This window comes from Ranitomeya variabilis, chromosome 1 (genome assembly GCF_051348905.1).
Source record: "Ranitomeya variabilis isolate aRanVar5 chromosome 1, aRanVar5.hap1, whole genome shotgun sequence".
In the NCBI taxonomy this organism is placed as follows: Eukaryota; Metazoa; Chordata; class Amphibia; order Anura; family Dendrobatidae; genus Ranitomeya; species Ranitomeya variabilis.
In genome coordinates this window covers 711,637,514-711,657,127 of record NC_135232.1, presented here as the reverse complement: position 1 = coordinate 711,657,127, position 19,614 = coordinate 711,637,514, and the positions used below count along the sequence as shown (strand labels likewise).

At 51.8% G+C, this 19,614-nt stretch overlaps 2 protein-coding genes across 2 annotated transcripts in view; one reads left to right on the top strand and one right to left on the bottom strand.

The window, feature by feature from the left end:
• Positions 1–10,285, bottom strand: part of LIN52 (lin-52 DREAM MuvB core complex component) — a 51,684-nt gene extending 41,399 nt beyond the window's left edge. The window contains exons 1-5 of the mRNA XM_077267404.1: positions 10,150–10,285; positions 7,792–7,866; positions 7,655–7,692; positions 6,546–6,612; positions 6,328–6,411 (exon numbers count right to left, since the gene is read on the bottom strand). Of these exons, the coding sequence (XP_077123519.1) occupies positions 6,328–6,411; positions 6,546–6,612; positions 7,655–7,692; positions 7,792–7,866; positions 10,150–10,171 (286 nt within the window). The 5' untranslated portion in view covers positions 10,172–10,285. The remainder of the gene's footprint in view (positions 1–6,327; positions 6,412–6,545; positions 6,613–7,654; positions 7,693–7,791; positions 7,867–10,149) is intronic.
• A 14-nt stretch (positions 10,286–10,299) lies between these two features.
• On the top strand, positions 10,300–19,403 carry ALDH6A1 (aldehyde dehydrogenase 6 family member A1). The gene is made up of 12 exons (XM_077267403.1): positions 10,300–10,580; positions 12,174–12,218; positions 13,018–13,092; positions 13,169–13,330; positions 13,403–13,481; positions 13,561–13,863; positions 16,547–16,668; positions 16,748–16,937; positions 18,420–18,601; positions 18,710–18,889; positions 19,016–19,114; positions 19,193–19,403. The coding sequence occupies exons 1-12, from the start codon at positions 10,554–10,556 to the stop codon at positions 19,295–19,297; spliced, it is 1,569 nt and encodes a 522-aa protein (XP_077123518.1). The 5' UTR covers positions 10,300–10,553; the 3' UTR covers positions 19,298–19,403.
• Positions 19,404–19,614: the final 211 nt, after the last annotated feature.

The following is a 19,614-nucleotide window of genomic DNA, read 5'->3' as shown; positions in this document are numbered from 1 at the left end:
AATATGTTACTAACCGTTTGTGCAGACACATGCACATTTGTGACCTGCTGGAGGTCATTTTGCAGGGCTCTGGCAGTGCTCCTTCTGTTCCTCCTTGTACAAAGGCTAAGGTAGCGGTCCTGCTGCTGGGTTGTTGCCCTACTACGGCCCCCTCCACGTCTCCTGGTGTACTGGCCTGTCTCCAGGTATCGCCTCCAGCCTCTGGACACTCCGCTGACAGTCACAGCAAACCTTCTTGCCACAGCTTGCAAGATGTGCTATCCTGGATGAGCTGCACTACCTGAGCCATTTGTGTGGGTAGTAGAGTCTGTCTCATGCTACCACGAGTGTGAAAGCACAACCAACATTCAAAAGTGACCAAAACATCAGCCAGAAAGTATTGGTACTGAGATGTGGTCTGTGGTTCCCACCTGCAGAACCACTCCTTTATTGAGTGTGTCTTGATAATTGCCAATAATTTCCATCTGTTGTTTATTCCACTTGCACAACAGCATGTGAAATGGATTGTCAAGCAGTGTTGCTTCCTAAGTGTACAGTTTGATTTCACAGAAGTTTGATTTACTTGGAGTTATATTCTGTTGTTTAAGTGCAATATATATATATAAAAACACAATGTTAGAGGTAGGCCTCTCAAAATTCTAAAAAATTGTAGCGAGGGTAGCGCGAACACCCTGTTGATATGGTGGTGGTGGTGAAAGAGGAGAAGGCTTAAAAAAAATAAAAAAATCTAAAATCCTGAAATGTAAACCCATGTTTGGGTGTGAAGGGGTGCAGGGGAATAGACCTGAAAAAAAAAACCATCAAAACATTGGATTGGAGTTTATGTTCTGCTGTTGTCAACCGGTGTTGTACAGAAGTCTGGGCCAATCCAGCCCTTATTCATTTTGATAAGAGTCAGCATTTTTAGTTGACATGCGGATGCGCCTATCAGTTATAATGCACCCGGCGGCACTAAAATCCCGCTTTGACAAAACGCTAGCGGTAGGGCAGGCCAGGACCTTTAAGTCGTAGAGGGACAGTTCATGCCACGTGTTTAGCATGGATAACCAATAGTTGTAAGGCAAAGAAGAATCATGGAGGACCTTGGTAAGGTCGGCAAGGTACTCCATCAGCATCTTCCAAAACTTTTCCCTCCTTGTCAGAGTTCCCTGCACATCAGGGCCAGGGCGCTGGGAGGGTCTGAGAAAAGTGTCCCAGACTTTTGAGATTATGCCCCTGCCTCTGCTGAATCTGGTGTTTGTCTCTCTTGTCTCCACTCCTCGGTTGTCCAAGGAATTGTGACCTCTGCCGCCAGCATTGTCAGAAGGGAATGTTTAAAATAATTCTTCAACAAGGGCCTTCTGGTACTGAAACATTTTATTAGACCTCTCCACCACAGGAAGGAGAAGGAGATAGAAAGTTCTCCTGGTAGCGTGGGTCTAGAAGAGCGACCAACCAGTAATTAGTGTTGATCAAAATGCGAGGGTCACGGGAACGGCAGCGGGACATAAACTCAGCCATGTGTGCCAGACTGCCAACAGCGAAGACTTCCCCATCTCCATCAAGAGGGCGACAGTCCATGCTGTCGTTCTCGTTGAACAGATGGTATGAAGGTGATGTGGATACTAGCGTCAGTAGCACAGGCAATTATGACCCAATCCGCGTTGAGAAGAGGAGATGAGGCTGGGCTATGTAGTATCATCCAGTATAGTTTATTGCTGCATCTCAACTTGCTCCGCCTGCAAACCCTTCTCTTTAAGGCTGCTGTCACACTAGCAGTATTTGGTCAGTATTTTACATCAGTATTTGTAAGCCAAAACCAGGAGTGGGTGATAATACAGAAGTGGTGCATATGTTTCTATTATACTTTTCCTCTAATTGTTCCACTCCTGGTTTTGGCTTACAAATACTGATGTAAAATACTGACCAAATACTGCTAGTGTGACGGCAGCCTTATTGTGAGCAGCGAGTGTTTCAGTAGACAGAGAAGTGGGATAGGGAAGCAGATTATGGTGTCATCACCCCACACCATCTTGGTCGAGTCCTCAGAAGTTTTGGAGAACCGCAGAGAGGTCAGACTTCCATGCCCACTCATTAGCTCTTATGTGCAGAGGCTGACCGGAATACCGACGGGCATGTTGTAGCTGGTGTTCAACTATTGCCCTCTCTCACAAGTAGCTTACGTAGATCTGGGTAGGTTTTGAGAAACTGATGAACCACCAAGTTGAGCACGTGGGCCAGGCATGGTACGTGTGTGAGGGTGACAAGCTTTAGGCCATGTGCACACGTTCAGGATTTTTCGCGTTTTTTTCGCTATAAAAACGCGAAAAAAACCGCTTACATATGCCTCCTATTATTTACAGGGTATTCCGCATTTTTTGTGCAAATGTTGCATTTTTTTCCGCGAAAAAAATCGCATCGCGGAAAAAAAAGCAACATGTTCATTAAAAATGCGGAATTGCGGGGATTCCGCACACCTAGGAGTGCATTGATCTGCTTACTTCCCGCACGGGGCTGTGCACACCATGCGGGAAGTAAGCAGATTATGTGCGGTTGGCACCCAGGGTGGAGGAGAGGAGACTCTCCTCCACGGACTGGGCACCATATAATTGGTAAAAAAAAGAAAAGAATTAAAATAAAAAATAGTCATATACTCACCCTCTGATGGCCCCCGAAGTGTTCCCGCCTCTCCGGTGCATGCTTTCTCTTCCGTTCCTATAGATGGTGTGGTTCAGTACCTGTGATGACGTCGCTGTCTTGTGATTGGTCGCGTGACCGCTCATGTGACTCACGCGACCAATCACAAGCCGCGACGTCATCGAAGGTCCTGAACCACACCGGCATCTATAGGAACGGACGCCGCTGAGGAGATTGGCTGTCTGCAGAGGGTGAGTATAACCATTTTTTTAAACATTCTATCTTTTACTATAGATGCTGCATAAGCAGCATCTATAGTAAAAAGTTGGTCACACTTGTTTGACAAGTGTGACCAACCTGTCAGTCAGTTTTCCAAGTGATGCTACAGATCGCTTGGAAAACTTTAGCATTCTGCAAGCTAATTACGCTTGCAGAATGCAAAAAAAAAAAAAAAAAAACGCAAAAAAGAAAAAAAAATGCGGATTTCTTGCAGAAAATTTCCGGTTTTCTTCAGGAAATTTCTGCAAGAAATCCGGACGTGTGCACATACCCTTAGAGCTGCTACCAAGTTAAGGCCATTGTTACACATGGCCATGCCTGGTTGTAGGTTCAAGGGCAAGAGCCACAGATTAGTCTGGTCTGTTAGAGCTTTCAACAACTCTGCAGCGCTGTGCAGTTTGTCACCTAAGCTTCAGCTAAGCCTGTTGCCACTTGGCGAGGCAGTGCTTACAGCTTGCAACTGATGTTGACATTTCGGAGATAAAGGGGAAAGGAGGTGCAGGAACTGCTGTAGAAGGTGGGGGGAGACCCTGATTGAACCAGGGCTCGCAATCCTCGGTGTCGGTAGCACCTGTTACATTCCAGTGTCTGACTGGGTCCTGGTATCCACAATGTTCACCCACTGTGTTGTCAGGGAAATGTAGCATCCATGGCCACAAGCACTTGTCGACGTGTTTGTGGTTAAATGGACCTTCTCAATCACAGAGTTGGTGAGGGCACAGATGAGGTTATGGGATACGTGCCTGTGTTAGGCGAGGAAGGCACACTGGGAGAAAAAGTGGGGGTTGAGGGACGGCAGTCGCTAAGAGGTTGTGGAAAGCTTCCGTATCCGCTAGCCTAAACAGAAACATTTCCAGGGCAAGCAGTTTAGAAACGTGGTCAGTAAGTACTCTGGCCTATGGGTGGGTGGCTGTATATTTACACTTGCGTTCCAAGGACTGGGGTAAGGACAACTTAACGCTGCGCTGGGACAAGGACGTGGTTGCAAGTGTGCAACGATAGTTGAAGGGTGGCAGTCGTCTTTGCCTATGTCATGGTCAGGGGATTAGCATGTCCGCAGAACAGGGGAAGAGGAATTGGTGTCACCGGAAGACACTATTTCTGGACCCTGGCGTTTGTCCCAACTTTGCTGTCATGTGCCTGAGCATGCAGGTAGTTGTGCTGCCCCTGCTGATGCTGGCAGATATTGCAAATGGACTTTTTTGGGTTAACTGGACTGTCTTTCAGAAAGAGCCAGGCTCAGGAACACCGAACCCTTGCCCTAGCAACTTCACCCGTGTTGGTGCTCTGGGGAACAGTTGCCCGCCTTGTGTCTCTAGCCACTCCACTGCCTCTTCCTGTTTGTTGTGGTGCTGCGGATCCCTCCCCCTGTGAGCTGCTGTCCTTGCTCTGCATATCACCTTCCCAGGTTGGGTCAGTGGCTTCATCGTTCACCACCTCATCTTCCACTTCCGCACCCTGGTCCTCCTCCTGACTTGCTGATGTAAAAACACCATTTGCTGGCAATTGTGTCTTATCATCCACTTCTTGTGACAGTAATTGCATTTTGCCACTGTCGCCTTCTTGTGAGTGTGGCTGCTCAAATATTTGAGCATCGCTACATGCGATCTCCTCATGTCCCGGTTGGAACGGGCAGGGGGAGAGGCAAGAATCTATAAATGGAAATGTGAAAAGCTTCTCAGAATGTCCAAGTGTGGGATCACTTGTTTCCGGGCACTCATCATGGTGGGAGCAAGGAGGATCATGATGAGGATTATGTGGTCCAGAATCACGGCTACTGAGATTGGACCGTGTGGTAGACAGAGTGGTGCTGACAAAGTGAATAAAAGCATTATCTGATATCCATCCATCAACGTTTTCACACTGGTCTGGCTTCAAGAGTGGTGCTCTGCGCCCTCCTACAAAGTGAAACAGGAAGCTAGATCGACATGATGTGTGTTTGTTGTGTTCCCGTGGCAGGCAGTTTCACCTTGCCCACGGCCTTGGAACTCACCATCACGTCCACTTCCTCGTTCCTTGCCCACCTTAAATTACGTATTACATGTCCCTCTTGAGAAAACTTTGCAGTATTACAATTGCAGGAAAATTTACCCAACTCAGAAGGACGTATGAGACTGCAGTATCAATATAGTAATGCTATCTTTAACCAAGTCTGGCTGTATGCTTTTGACGCACAACTGCCGCAGTAAAAATTGTGTATAATATTTTCCTGCTCAAAACAATTTGCAGTATTAAGAGAAAAGAATATTATTAGGTCTGAGAAGGGCTTCTGGTAGGAGTTGCAGCAGAAAGGGTGTGCAATTCACCCTGTCCTACACGATGCCTTCAGCACAATCTGTCCCTTAGGCCGGGGTCACACTAGCGTAGAATACGGACGAGTACTATGCGAGAAAACATCATATAGCACTCAAGCCACTGTTAATCTATGGGGCAGCTCACATCACCGTTTCTTTTCTCGGGCGTATTCTGGGTGCGTGTAAAATCGCAGCTTGCTAAGATTGTATGCGTATATCGTCCAAAACTCGCCAATGCAAGTCTATGGGTGAGAGAAAAGCTCGGACACCACACGGACCACACATGTGACTTGCGAGACATACGCACATTTTTCTCATTTCAGCCCATTGAACCATTAAATTCAATGGGGGAAAAGCAGTGAGAAATGTAAAGCCATACGCATGTCATACGGATACATAGGGGTGAGAAAAATCACATCATCGCATTGTAAACGCATTACACACGAATGACCATATGGAGAATACTCGTGCGACTCTCGGCAGGGAGACTCCGACCGATTTTCCATACGTTTAGTGTGAGCCCGGCCTAAATACCACTAACAGCAGTATTACTATGATTATCATTATCCCTAAGGGCTGTTGTCGTATTTCACAGAAATATAAATGTGGCTCAATCCCTGGCTATATGCAGCTACAATTCTGTCCATCTCACTAGCACCTCTCCACCACCATATGTTGCCTGTGTCCGGGGTACAGTGTGCCGAGCATGACGTCTTATATAGATCTGATGATGCTGTGCGACCAGCCAATCACAGTAATGTCACAACCAAGATGGCTACGGCATTAGTGACTGGCGGGCAATCCCACATGTTTACTGGCTGTCTAAAAAGCGCCAAACATGCTGGGCGGGGATTCAAGCATTAAAAAGAAATAAATACTCGCCGAGTAACGACAAATACACTTGCTCATTACTAGTAGGTTATAGGACAAATTATAGGCAAAAATGCTTGACTCCCCTCCAGAGCTGCAGTCACAATTCTGCTGTTACATTGTGTCTTATCCTCCAGAGCTGCAGTCACTATTTGGCCGGTACATCATCTTCTATCCTCCAGAGCTGTAGTCACTATTCTGTTGTTACATCATGTTATATCCTCCACAGCTGCAGTCAGACTTCATAGGCCATGGTCTCGGTACTTACACTCCTCCAGTCCCAGCTGATAGGCCAAGTTTTGCAGCCCTCGCACCTTCTCCATCAGGTTAGCGATTGTGAGACTCCCCAACTCTGTGGAGAAAGAGCCTAAACTGAGCATCCAGGAGACAGAGGGTGCCGAAACGCCCGGAGGGTCCCCCCACAATGTGCACAGCCCCAACGCCAGATGGGTCCCCCCAACAATGTGCATAGCCAGACCATATTACCTTTCAGCATGTCCATGTCATCGTGCTCCAGCTCAGACATCCACTTTGGCGGAGAACTAGCAATTGGCTATGAAGAAAAAAAACAAAAGACTTACAGTAACGCAGTGGGGATGAGGGGGAGAAGCAGTGTGCCCGCAATACTGTGCCTTCACATGACACACTGCTAGCTGGCACTGGGTGTATGAGCGGGCCACCCTCCCACCTGTAGAGTGCCAAATATGAGTGCAAGTGCCCCGAGAGCCCCAGAAACGAGCGCGACCTCCAGAGAAGAGAGAGCCAGAAACGAGCGCGACCTCCAGAGAAGAGAGAGCCAGAAACGAGCACGACCTCCAAAGAAGAGAGAGCCAGAAACGAGCACGACCTCCAAAGAAGAGAGAGCCAGAAACGAGCGCGACCTCCAGAGAGCCAGAAACGAGCGCGACCTCCAGAGAAGAGAGAGCCAGAAACGAGCGCGACCTCCAGAGAAGAGAGAGCCAGAAACGAGCACGACCTCCAGAGAAGAGAGAGCCAGAAACGAGCACGACCTCCAAAGAAGAGAGAGCCAGAAACAAGCACGACCTCCAGAGAGCCAGAAACGAGCGCGACCTCCAGAGAAGAGAGAGCCAGAAACAAGCGCGACCTCCAGAGAAGAGAGCCAGAAACGAGCACGACCTCCAGAGAAGAGAGCCAGAAACGAGCACGACCTCCAGAGAAGAGAGCCAGAAACGAGCGCGACCTCCAGAGAAGAGAGCCAGAAACGAGCGCGACCTCCAGAGAAGAGAGCCAGAAACGAGCGCGACCTCCAGAGAAGAGAGCCAGAAACGAGCGCGACCTCCAGAGAAGAGCCAGAAACGAGCGCGACCTCCAGAGAAGAGAGAGCCAGAAATGAGCGCGACCCCCAGAAAAGAGAGCGGCCTCCCCCAAGAGGAGCAGTAATAAGTGCAACCTCCCACACACTTGCAGAGCGCGATATGAGCGCAACCTCCCCAGAAAATGTCAGAAACAAACGCAACCTCGCCCCAGATACAAGAGTGACCAGTGCCAGACACGAGTCCAACCCCTCCCTCTTGGTACATGAGGGTGATGACATGAGGGTGATTTTACATTAAGTGCAGGGGGCACATACTTACACTCTTAAAGGAGGCTGCGAATTCAGCCACGCCTGGTACTATAGGAGACAAAAATAACAAAATTACAATGAGAAACGACAGAAAATCCCCCCCTAATGTGGAGAACAGGGGACCCTCTCAGAGTCCTCGACACTCACGCTGCTCAGGCCACAAGTCGGGGGATGCGCGATCCAGCTTTTCAAAGCTCAGCAACGACGTTTCCAAATCCACACCTGAAAGAGTGAGAAATCATGAGGGCAGCGGCGAAAAGGAACACCCCAGTCACATTACTCTAGGGAGTGTCGGAGGGGACGGCCCCAGGGGGAGGACTTGGTGACCCAGAGGAAGAGCCCCAGGAGGAACTAGGAGGCGAAAAGGCATTTGAGGTGAGAAAGGTGGTCACTGGGTGTGTTAGGGGGAAAAGGGGTGTGGGTTCCTTCCTAAGGGGGGCATTCATAGGAGAAGGGGTTGGGAGAAAGGTCTGTGACTTAAGATGGGCACTCTGGAGGGATTTCATGCCTGAGTGATCTGTAATGGGCACACTCCATATCCAGCAAGCTGGCACAAGTGCAGGGTACGGTACAGATAGCCCTGTCCCCCCAGGGTCTCCGGGCACCACCCTGTCCCCCTCCCCCCCCCAGACTCTCCAGGGATCCTGCCCTGACCTCTCTCCCCAGACTGTCCAGGCACCATCTTGCCCCTCCCCACCGACTCTCCAGGCAACGTCCTGCCCCCTCGCCCCAGACTCTCCGGGAACCCAGCTCTGCTCCTTCCCCAGGACTCTCCGTGCACACCGCCCTGCCCCTCCCCACCCAGACTCTGCGGGCACATCACCCTACCCCGGATTCTCCAGGCACCGCCCTGCCCCAACCCCCCCAAGACTCTGCAGGCACATCACCCTGCCCCCTCTCCCGGATTCTCCGGGCACCAGCCTGCCCCTTCAGAGTTGCCAACCATCTAGAGCTTCCAGGACACTTCGTAAATACAATTTAAGGAGTCTGTGACTTATTTTTGAAGATGAAGAAAGGTCTCCAGGTGATGGGAGTCAGTGACGGTTCTCCAGTCTCAGCAGCTGAGGTCCTGCAGGATTCCGGGAGCAGACACGGAGCATCATTTATTATTACAATGTGTCCAGAGAATAAAAAGTCAAGTTGGCAACCCTGCACTCCTCTCTGGACCCTCTGCCCTACCCAGGGCTCTCCTCCCCAGGACCCTCCATGCAGTCTCTACCCTAACCTAGGACTCTCCTCCCCCCGGACCCTCATCGCACAGTCTCCGCCCTACCCTAGGACTCTCCTCCCCCCGGACCCTCATCGCACAGTCTCCGCCCTACCCTAGGACTCTCCTCCCCCCGGACCCTCCTCACCCTACCCTAGGACTCTCCTCCCCCCGGACCCTCATCGCACAGTCTCCGCCATACCCTAGGACCCTCCTCCCCCCGGACCCTCCTCACCCTACCCTAGGACTCTCCTCCCCCAGACCTTCCTCGCACTGTCTTCGCCCTACCCTAGGACTCTGCTCCCCCGGACCCTCATCGCACAGTCTCCACTCTACCCTAGGACTCTCCTCCCCCCAGACCCTCCTCGCACTGTCTTCGCCCTACCGTAGATCTCTCCTCCCCCCCAGACCTTCCTCGCACTGTCTTCGCCCTACCGTAGATCTCTCCTCCCCCCAGACCTTCCTCGCACAGTCTCTGCCCTACCCTAGGACATTCTTACCCCGGGCCCTGCTTGCCCTACCCTAGTTCCCTCCTCGCACCATCTCTGCCCTACTCTAGGACTCTTCTTCCCCCGATTCCCCCTCGCACCCTTTCCACCCTACCCTAGGACTCTCCTCCCTCCGGACCCTCCTTGTACCTTCTCCACCCTTCCCTAGGACTATCCTCCCTCCGGACCCTCCTTGTACCTTCTCCACCCTACCCTAGGACTCTCCTCCCTCCGGACCCTCCTTGTACCTTCTCCTCCCTCCGGACCCTCCTTGTACCTTCTCCACCCTTCCCTAGGACTCTCCTCCCTCCGGACCCTCCTTGTACCTTCTCCACCCTTCCCTAGGACTCTCCTCCCTCCGGACCCTCCTTGTACCTTCTCCACCCTTCCCTAGTACTCTCCTCCCTCCGGACCCTCCTTGTACCTTCTCCTCCCTCCGGACCCTCCTTGTACCTTCTCCACCCTTCCCTAGGACTCTCCTCCCTCCGGACCCTCCTTGTACCTTCTCCTCCCTCCGGACCCTCCTTGTACCTTCTCCACCCTACCCTAGGACTCTCCTCCCTCCGGACCCTCCTTGTACCTTCTCCTCCCTCCGGACCCTCCTTGTACCTTCTCCACCCTTCTCTAGGACTCTCCTTGCATCGTCACCACCCTACCCTAGAACTCTCCTCCCTCCGGACCCTCCTCGCACTACCCTAGCACTCTCCACACCACAGACCCTCCTCTTACTGTCTTAGCCCTACCCTAGGTCTCTCCTTCTCCTGGCCTCTCCCTGCATCGGCCGCGATGTACGTTCCCCCACTTCCTTACCCTCAGTGGCCGCAGCCGCCATTATTTGAAGCAGCTTGTATCACGTGACGCATCTGCATCTTGTGATTGGTCGGGAGTCGGGGTCAGACACACGTCACATACGCTTCGCAGCAGCGCCAATCCCCGTCTATATTACCATGACTACCAAACAGTGCCACTTCCGCCAGGAGTCATCATGGCCGCCTGAGTGCTCCTGACACGGTAGAAATTAGAAAACAAAACCGCCTCTGAAGTCGATCGGAGGTTATAGGTCACGACCTTCCTTTTTATGTTGTCAGGACCAATGGTTGATCCTGGAGAGGGGGCCGTGGTGCCAGCAGCCAATAGGCAGCAGCGGGGTGGAGCTATGTGTCATTCTAAGTAAAGTGTCAGTCTGCATAGACTAGAGCACAGAGTCCGGCAGGATGCTGCAGCTCCGGCGGCTCCTTCGGGTAAGGGAGAGGGGCGGCTGGGCGGGGGACTCCGTGCTCGGGGGGGCTCCTGCGGGTAAGAGATGGGGGGGGTGGAGAGGAGGGGGGGAGGAGAGAGGAGGGGAGGGGGGCACTGTTTTCGGGGGGCTCCTGTGGGTGAGAGGGGGAGCGGCTGGGCAGGGGACTCTGCTCGGGGGGGCTCCTGCGGTTAAGAGAGGGGGGTGGCTGGGCAGGGGGCTCTGTGCTCGGGGAGGACTCCTGCGGGTAAGAGAGGGGGGCGGCTGGGCAGGGGGCTCTGTGCCTGGGGGGGGAGGACTCCTGCGGGTAAGAGAGGGGGGCGGCTGGGCAGGGGGCTCTGTGCTCGGGGAGGACTCCTGCGGGTAAGAGAGGGGGGCGGCTGGGCAGGGGACTCTGTGCTCGGGGAGGACTCCTGCGGGTAAGAGAGGGGGGCGGCTGGGCAGGGGGCTCTGTGCTCGGGGAGGACTCCTGCGGGTAAGAGAGGGGGGCGGCTGGGCAGGGGGCTCTGTGCTCGGGGAGGACTCCTGCGGGTAAGAGAGGGGGGCGGCTGGGTAGGGGGCTCTGTGCTCGGGGAGGACTCCTGCGGGTAAGAGAGGGGGGCGGCTGGGCAGGGGGCTCTGTGCTCGGGGGGGGGCTCCTGCGGGTAAGAGAGGGGGGCGGCTGGGCAGGGGGCTCTGTGCTCGGGGAGGGCTCCTGCGGGTAAGAGAGGGGGGCGGCTGGGCAGGGGGCTCTGTCCTCGGGGAGGGCTCCTGCGGGTAAGAGAGGGGGCGGCTGGGCAGGGGGCTCTGTGATCGGGAGACTCCTGCGGGTAAGAGAGGGGGGCGGCTGGGCAGGGGGCTCTGTGCTCGGGGAGGACTCCTGCGGGTAAGAGAGGGGGGCGGCTGGGCAGGGGGCTCTGTGCTCGGGGGGGGCTCCTGCGGGTAAGAGAGGGGGGCGGCTGGGCAGGGGGCTCTGTGCTCGGGGAGGGCTCCTGCGGGTAAGAGAGGGGGGCGGCTGGGCAGGGGGCTCTGTGCTCGGGGAGGGCTCCTGCGGGTAAGAGAGGGGGGCGGCTGGGCAGGGGACTCTGTGATCGGGAGACTCCTGCGGGTAAGAGAGGGGGGCGGCTGGGCAGGGGGCTCTGTGCTCGGGAGACTCCTGCCGGTAAGAGAGGGGGGCGGCTGGGCAGGGGGCTCTGTGCTCGGGAGACTCCTGCGGGTAAGAGAGGGGGGCGGCTGGGCAGGGGGCTCTGTGCTCGGGAGACTCCTGCGGGTAAGAGAGGGGGGCGGCTGGGCAGGGGGCTCTGTGCTCGGGAGACTCCTGCGGGTAAGAGAGGGGGGCGGCTGGGCAGGGGGCTCTGTGCTCGGGAGACTCCTGCCGGTAAGAGAGGGGGGCGGCTGGGCAGGGGGCTCTGTGCTCGGGAGACTCCTGCCGGTAAGAGAGGTCGGCGGCTGGGCAGGGGGCTCTGTGCTCGGGAGACTCCTGCCGGTAAGAGAGGGGGGCGGCTGGGCAGGGGGCTCTGTGCTCGGGAGACTCCTGCGGGTGAGAGGGGGAGCAGCTGGGCAGGGGGCTCTGTGCTCGAGGGGGCTCCTGCTGACCTCTCTTTTGTGTCTTCCTCAGCCCTCAATTAGGATTGCAGGCGTGAATTATTCCTCTGCGGCCGTGGTGAGTCGTGTGACACGGTGGGGGGGGGGGACTGTGGTCACACTAGTGCGGTTGGTAATGTGCAGATGAGCTGTGCCCCCTGTATAACTCTGAGTGTGAAAGTGATGTATGATAGGCCACAGGGGCGGCTGATGGCCTGGAGTCTGGAACAAAACCACCAATCCTAAACTATGGCGTACAGAAGAACTGTCCCTTCCCCAGGGGCTGGAACCGCCTCACTCTAGTGTGTGTGTGTGTGTGTGTGTGTGTGTGTGTGTGTGTGTGTGTGTGTGTGTGTGTGTCCCTCCTATACCGCTGCCCTTCTCCCCCACAGGCTGATACCTGTGCCCCCTCCCACCCCGGGCTGGTACTGCTGCCCTCCTCTAGTGCCCCCACCACAGGCTGGCACTGCTGCCCTACTCTAGAACCCCCCCCCCACAGGCTGGTACTGCTGCCCTTCTCTAGTCCCCCCCCCCCCGCCCCCCCAGGCTGGTACTGCCACCCCTCTCTAGTACCCCCCACAGGCTGGTAATGCCGCTCTTCTCTAGTACCCCCCCCGCCATAGGCTGGTACTGCCCCCCACAGGCTGGTGCCGCTGCCCTACTCTAGTGCCCCCCCTAACACACGAGCTGGTACCGCTGCCCTCTTCTAGTGCCCATCCCCCACACACACACAGGCTGGTACCATGCTGCTCTCTGGTGCTGTTGTCACATTTTCTGAACTTGGGAGGGGCAGTCTTGGCTATGGTTGCTGCTGGGGTAGAGTCTTTACTCGTCGCCTGACTGGCACAGTCGACACTGAACATTGCTTTCCTCTTCAGCCTCTCACCAAACTCTTTATAAATGGGCATTTTGTGGAGTCGAAGACGTCCGACTGGATCGACATTCACAACCCGGTAAGAAATGTTGGACTTCCTGTGTGCACCAGATGCTGACTGCCGATATTAAAACTGATATGTCTACTGTTGCCAGGCCACGAATGAGGTGATCGGGCGGGTGCCACAAGCCACGCAGGGTGAGATGGAAGCAGCGATCAAGGCTTGTGAACGTGCGTTCCCAGCCTGGTCGGAGACCTCCATCCTGAACCGGCAGCAGATCTTCCTGCGCTACCAGCAGCTCATTAAGGATAACCTGGTAATAAGGAGGACGGTGGGTAGTGGAGACCGTTGTGAATGAGGACAGGTTCATGGTCCCTCTTCTCTCCAGAAAGAGCTGGCACGTCTGATCACGCTGGAGCAGGGGAAGACGTTGGCCGATGCAGAAGGAGATGTCTTCCGTGGACTGCGTAAGGCCCGATGAGTCGACTGTCTGTGTGGCTGCCGAGCTGCTGCTTCTTGCTGACTTGTGACCTTTGCTTTTTCTAGAGGTGGTAGAGCACGCATGTAGTGTGACCTCGCTCATGCTGGGGGAGACCTTGCCCTCTCTGACCAAGGACATGGACACTTACACTTTCCGCCTGCCGCTGGGTGTCTGCGCTGGCATCGCTCCCTTTAACTTTCCCGCCATGATCCCGCTCTGGATGTTCCCCATGGCCATGGTTTGTGGGAACACGTACCTGATGAAGCCGTCCGAGCGCGTTCCTGGAGCCACCATGTTTCTTGCCCAATTGTTACAAGATGCTGGCGCTCCAGATGGCACCTTGAATATTATACATGGTCAGCACTCAGGTGAGGTCCAAACAACCACAACTTTCCTTTCATACTTAACTCTCCTTTTATCTGATTCCAAGAAGGTGGCTCTTGGAATGAGAGCTCTGCTCTTTGGGAACGCAGGTATATACAGGTGCTTCTCACAACATTAGAATATCATCAAAAAGTCCATTTATTTCAGTTCTTCAAGACAAAATGTGAAACTCGTATATTATATAGAGTCATTACACACAGAGTGATCTATTCAAGTGTTTATTTCTGTTAATGCTGAGGCTATGTGCATACGTTGCAGATTCGTGTGTAGAAATTTCCGTGCAGATTTTGAAAAATCCGCAGGTAAAACGCACTGCGGATTACCTGCGGATTTCCAGCATTTTTTGTGAGGTTTTCACTTGGGTTTTAACATCTGCAGATTCCTATTGAGGAGCAGGTGTAAAACGCTGCGGAATCCGTGCAAAGAATTGACATGGTGCGGAAAATACAACGCAGCGTTTCCGCGCGGTATTTTCCTCAGCATGTGCACTGCGGATTTTGTTTTCCATAGGTTTACATGGTACTGTACAACGCATGGAAAACTGCTGCGAATCCGCAGCGTCCAATCCGCTGCGGATCTGCAGACAAATCCACAACGTGTGCACATAGCCTGATAATTATGGCTTACAGCCAATGAAAAGTCATTATCTCAATAAATTAGAATATTTTCATTGGCTCTAAGCCATAATCATCAACATTAACAGAAATAAACACTTGAAATAGATCACTCTGTTTGTAATGACTCTCTGTAATGAGTATCACTTTTTGTATTGAAGAACTGAAATTAACTTTTTGATGATATTCTAATTTAGTAAGAAGCTCCTGTATGTAGTGCAGTACCCATGGAGGGTCGTGGGGGGAGCAGCCCTCATTCTCAATAGTGGGAGAGGGACACAACCATCTTTTCTCTAAATGCATTACGTGCGTGTGTGTCTGTACACAGCCCAGATGGCCTGCGGTTCACCAGATATGTGGCCCTAGAACACTCCCTGCAATGAGCGTGCAACATGGAGCACGCCGCAGTGACTGTCTATGTAATGTGCTGACAACAATCACTTCTTTCTATTCCTAGGGTACACGTTAAGGTTGGGTTCCCAGTGTAAGAGTGGGTGGGGGATGTTTGGTGTGAAGTTCCTGCTATATGTTTAGTTGGGGTGTGATTCCTAGTGTATGTGTGTGTGATGGTATTATCTGTGTATGGTGAATGTTAGGGGTAAAGATACCCTTTGGATAAGGGGGGTAGTTTTAGGGCAATAATTTCCACAGGATGGTGGTAGATAATTGGGGCAGAGTTCCTGGTGTATGGGATTTTGTGGGGGTGGAGTTTCTAATTTACTGGCGGGTGGAGTAAGAGATCCTGCTATATTCTTGCTCAACATCTTTATCAATGATTTAGATGAGGGAATTGAGGGTAAACTGAATAAATTTGCAGACAATGCAAAGCTAGGAGGGATAGCTAACACTAGAGAAAACAGAAAGAATTCAGGGGGATCTAGATAAGCTTGAAGAATGGGCAGCGACTAATAGAATGGTATTTAACATCTGGACAAGAAAACAAAAATTACATCTATAGGATGTGAGGAATAGAACTAAGCAACAGCACGTGTGAAAGACTTGGGTATACTAATAGATTACAAATAGTGATGAGCGAGTGTACTCGTTGCTCGGGTGACCTCCGAGTATTTGTTATTGCTCAGAGATATAGTTTTCATCGCCTCAGTTGCATGATTTATGGCTTCCAGATACGCTGAATACATGTGAGGAATGCCTGTTTGTTAGGGAATTCCCACATGTATTCAGCTTATCTGGAAGCCATAAATCATGCAACCGAGGCGATGAAAACTATATCTCCAAGCAATAACAAATACTCGGAGGTCACCCGAGCATGCTCGGGTAAACCTGAGCAACGAGTACACTCGCTCATCACTAATTACAAATTTCACATGAGTCGACAGGATGATGCAGCAGCAAAAAAGGCAATCGCAGTTTTAGGATGTATTAAGAGAAGCATAGAGTCTAGATCACGTGAAGTCATTATCTCCCTCTACTCCTCCTTGGTCAGGCCTCATCTGGAATACTGTGTCCAGCTCGGGGCGCCAAATTTTAAAAAAGACATTGAAAAACTGGAGCAAGTTCAGAGAACAGCTTACCAGGATGGTGAGCGGACTGCAAATATGGCTTCAAGGAACAGTTAAAGGATCTGGGAATGTTTAGCTTGCAAAAAAAGAAGGCTAACGAGACTTAATACAAATATCTGTAGGGCTGTCACAGTGTAGCGGGATCATCCTTATTCTCATTTGCACATGGAAACACGAGAAGCAATTGAATGAAACTGAAAGGGTGAAGATACAGATTAGATATTTAGGGGAAAAAAACTTTTTGACAGTGGGGGTGATCAATGAGGAACAGGCTGTCGCGAGAGGTGGTGAGTTATCCTTCAATGGAAGTCTTCAAACCGTGGCTGGACTGACATCTGTTTTAGATATTTTAGTGAATCCTGCATTGTCCGGGGTGTTGAACACTGACCCAGGAGGTCTCTTCTAACATTCTAGGATTCTATAAACGAGTGAGTGACGGATGTGTGGGCCTATAACACATGTTAGGGCTGCTCCTCACACTGAAGAGGATATTGCATATATACTGTATATTCACGTGTTTTGTTTCTTAGCGGTGAATTTCATATGTGATCATCCCGCCATCCGTGCCATCAGTTTTGTGGGGTCTAACCAGGCTGGAGAATACATCTATGAAAGAGGGTCTCGAAATGGCAAGAGAGTCCAGTCTAACATGGTATGCTTCAGGGCACTTTCTGAAGGGACTGATCACTGATACTCCATACTGTACCCTTATCACTCCATCTCACATGCAGGGGGCCAAAAACCACGGCGTTGTGATGCCAGATGCCAATAAGGAGAATACTCTGAACCAGCTTGTTGGAGCAGCATTTGGTGCTGCAGGACAGCGCTGCATGGCATTGTCAACTGCTGTTCTGGTTGGGGACGCAAAGAAATGGCTGCCGGAACTGGTGGAAAAAGCAAAGAAATTGCAAGTGAATGCCGGTAAGAAGAAAGGCACAATCTAGGGAATATATTTCCTCCATAGGTTACATCTCACACACGCTGTAGACTACCGGAGCTCTGGAAGATGAACCTGTCCTCACTGCAGGACCTCCGTCCAGACACTGCTGCAGCAAGTGAGCTGAGAGCTTCGTACAGCTGTTCAGAGGATGCAGCTCAATACGTCTCTGCTTATTTCATCTAGTGTAATGATGCTGGTAATATTCCCCACCACAGTGCTCCTCAATACTCAAAAAAAAAAAAAGTTATCCAGCTCTTATCATTGGGAGATGACAGTGACTTTCTGGGTATCAAGCGCCTCTCCTAGTTAGAACAGTGTCTGCACAATCTGATACTAAACTAGCGCCTCACCTAGTGTGTGCACGACCTTATACTATACTGGTGCCTTTCCTAGTTACACCAGTGTTTGCGTAACCTGATGATAATATACTAGCGCCTCTCCTAGTTACCCCAGTGTGTGCACGTCCTGATACTATACTGGCGCCTCTCCTAGTTACCCCAGTGTGTGCACGTCCTGATACTATACTGGCGCCTCTCCTAGTTACCCCAGTGTGTGCACGTCCTGATACTATACTGGCGCCTCTCCTAGTTACACCAGTGTTTGCGTAACCTGATGATAATATACTAGCGCCTCTCCTAGTTACCCCAGTGTGTGCACGACCTGATACTATACTGGCGCCTCTCCTAGTTACCCCAGTGTCTGCGTAACCTGATGATACTATACTAGCGCCTCTCCTAGTTACAACAGTGTGCACACGTTATCAGTAGTCTATAAATGACCTGGCGTTACCAGAGCTGCACTGTGGCTCCATGTCATGAGCGCGCCTCTCCCATTACTTGCACTAGGATGCCATCTGTACTTGACCTTGTGATGTTAGCACATCGTGTTTGTCACCAGCGCCCCCATACAGAATTGAGTTGCTGGATACCCCCATAACCTTATTGCTTGTGATTGAATACTTTCACACAACTTTGCACTTAAGGCCACGTTCACACTGTCAGTCATTTACATCAGCATTTGTAACCAGGAATGGGTGATAATACAGAAGTGGTGATGTGTTTCTATACTTCTCCTATGACTGTTCCATTCCTGGTTTTGGCTACTAATGCTGATGTAAAGGGCCACATTCACACATTCAGTATATCTGATTTTTCACCACACGTGCCAGGTGTAATGCAGAACTAATAAGGTTTTGTATCGGTCACATACTTGAATACTGGAAAATGTTCTCTCTACTCCCGAGCCCGACTTCTGCAGATCTGTCAGCTCTAGTTTTGTCAAGTTTCCAGGCGTTTTAGAGCAGGGACAATGGGAAATCTCCTCCTACGTGGCAGCCATTATAATCTGGGGTTTCTGCTGGGTTACAGAACTTATCACGCTCCCATTATTTCTGGATAGTGTTAGTGGCATGGCATTGAGGTCCAGTCTTGTTACCTCCTGTCTCTGGATGACCTGTGTTCTAGGCGATCAGGCCGGGGCTGACGTGGGGCCCCTCATCAGTAAAGAGGCAAAGCGGCGTGTGTGCAGCCTGATTGACAGCGGGGTGAAGCAGGGCGCAACACTTCTACTCGATGGCCGCAGCATCAAAGTGAAGGGCTATGAAAATGGCAACTTTGTGGGGCCTACAATACTGGCCAACGTTACGGTAAGTGTCCAAAAAGCCTTGTGGGCTGGTGACTGGAGGGACAGCGGTAGACATGGCGCAGTACATGAGATGCTGGCACTAATTTGTTAAGTGTAATGCTTCTCGCAGCCAGACATGACCTGCTATAAAGAGGAAATCTTTGGGCCAGTGCTGGTGGTCCTCGGAGCCGACACTCTGGATGAAGCGATAGACATCGTCAATAAAAACCCCTATGGAAATGGCACCGCAATCTTTACCACAAATGGAGCCACAGCCCGAAAGTACACTCATCTGGCAGATGTGGGACAGGTGGGTACATGGTAGTGAAGACTGGTGTGTAGTGGAAGAATAGGAGGGCTGAACATGGGGTTCTGTCCAGACACTGGGGTGATTGTTGTTCACAACACCTGTAACCACCTTCTGCTCTACCTCCAGGTTGGAGTAAATGTGCCCATTCCAGTGCCGCTGCCAATGTTCTCATTCACTGGATCCCGTGCCTCCTTCCGGGGCGACACAAACTTCTATGGCAAACAGGTAAAGGGTTAATGCAGCTTCCTGTGTGGGGGGAGTTGGTTACTGTTTCCCTTACTTTACATCTTTTTTTACTTTTAGGGGGTTTATTTTTACACCCAGTTAAAGACTGTGACCTCTCAGTGGAAAGAGGAGGATGCCACACTAACCAGTCCGGCCGTGGTCATGCCAACCATGGGCCGGTAAGGTGCCCTTAATCTTCTCCTATCATGACCCCGTGGACCTCTATCACCCCTCCCCTTTGTTGCAACTCATTCATATCAGACAATGGAAATAAAACTCTTAAAATGTTTTTACTGCAAATTTCTTCTGGGTCGGTGTGACTATTCATTGGTGCAGATCCCTGGAGAGATCGTCAGCTTGGCATCTTGGTGGCTGGAGTCTCCATCTCTGCCTGTTATGGCAGCTGTACAAACTTTGCTGAGTTTAGCTGTGCACATTATGCACGGATGGAGAAGGACCCCTGGCTCCTCCGCCCACCACATACCTGGGAGCCTTCATCT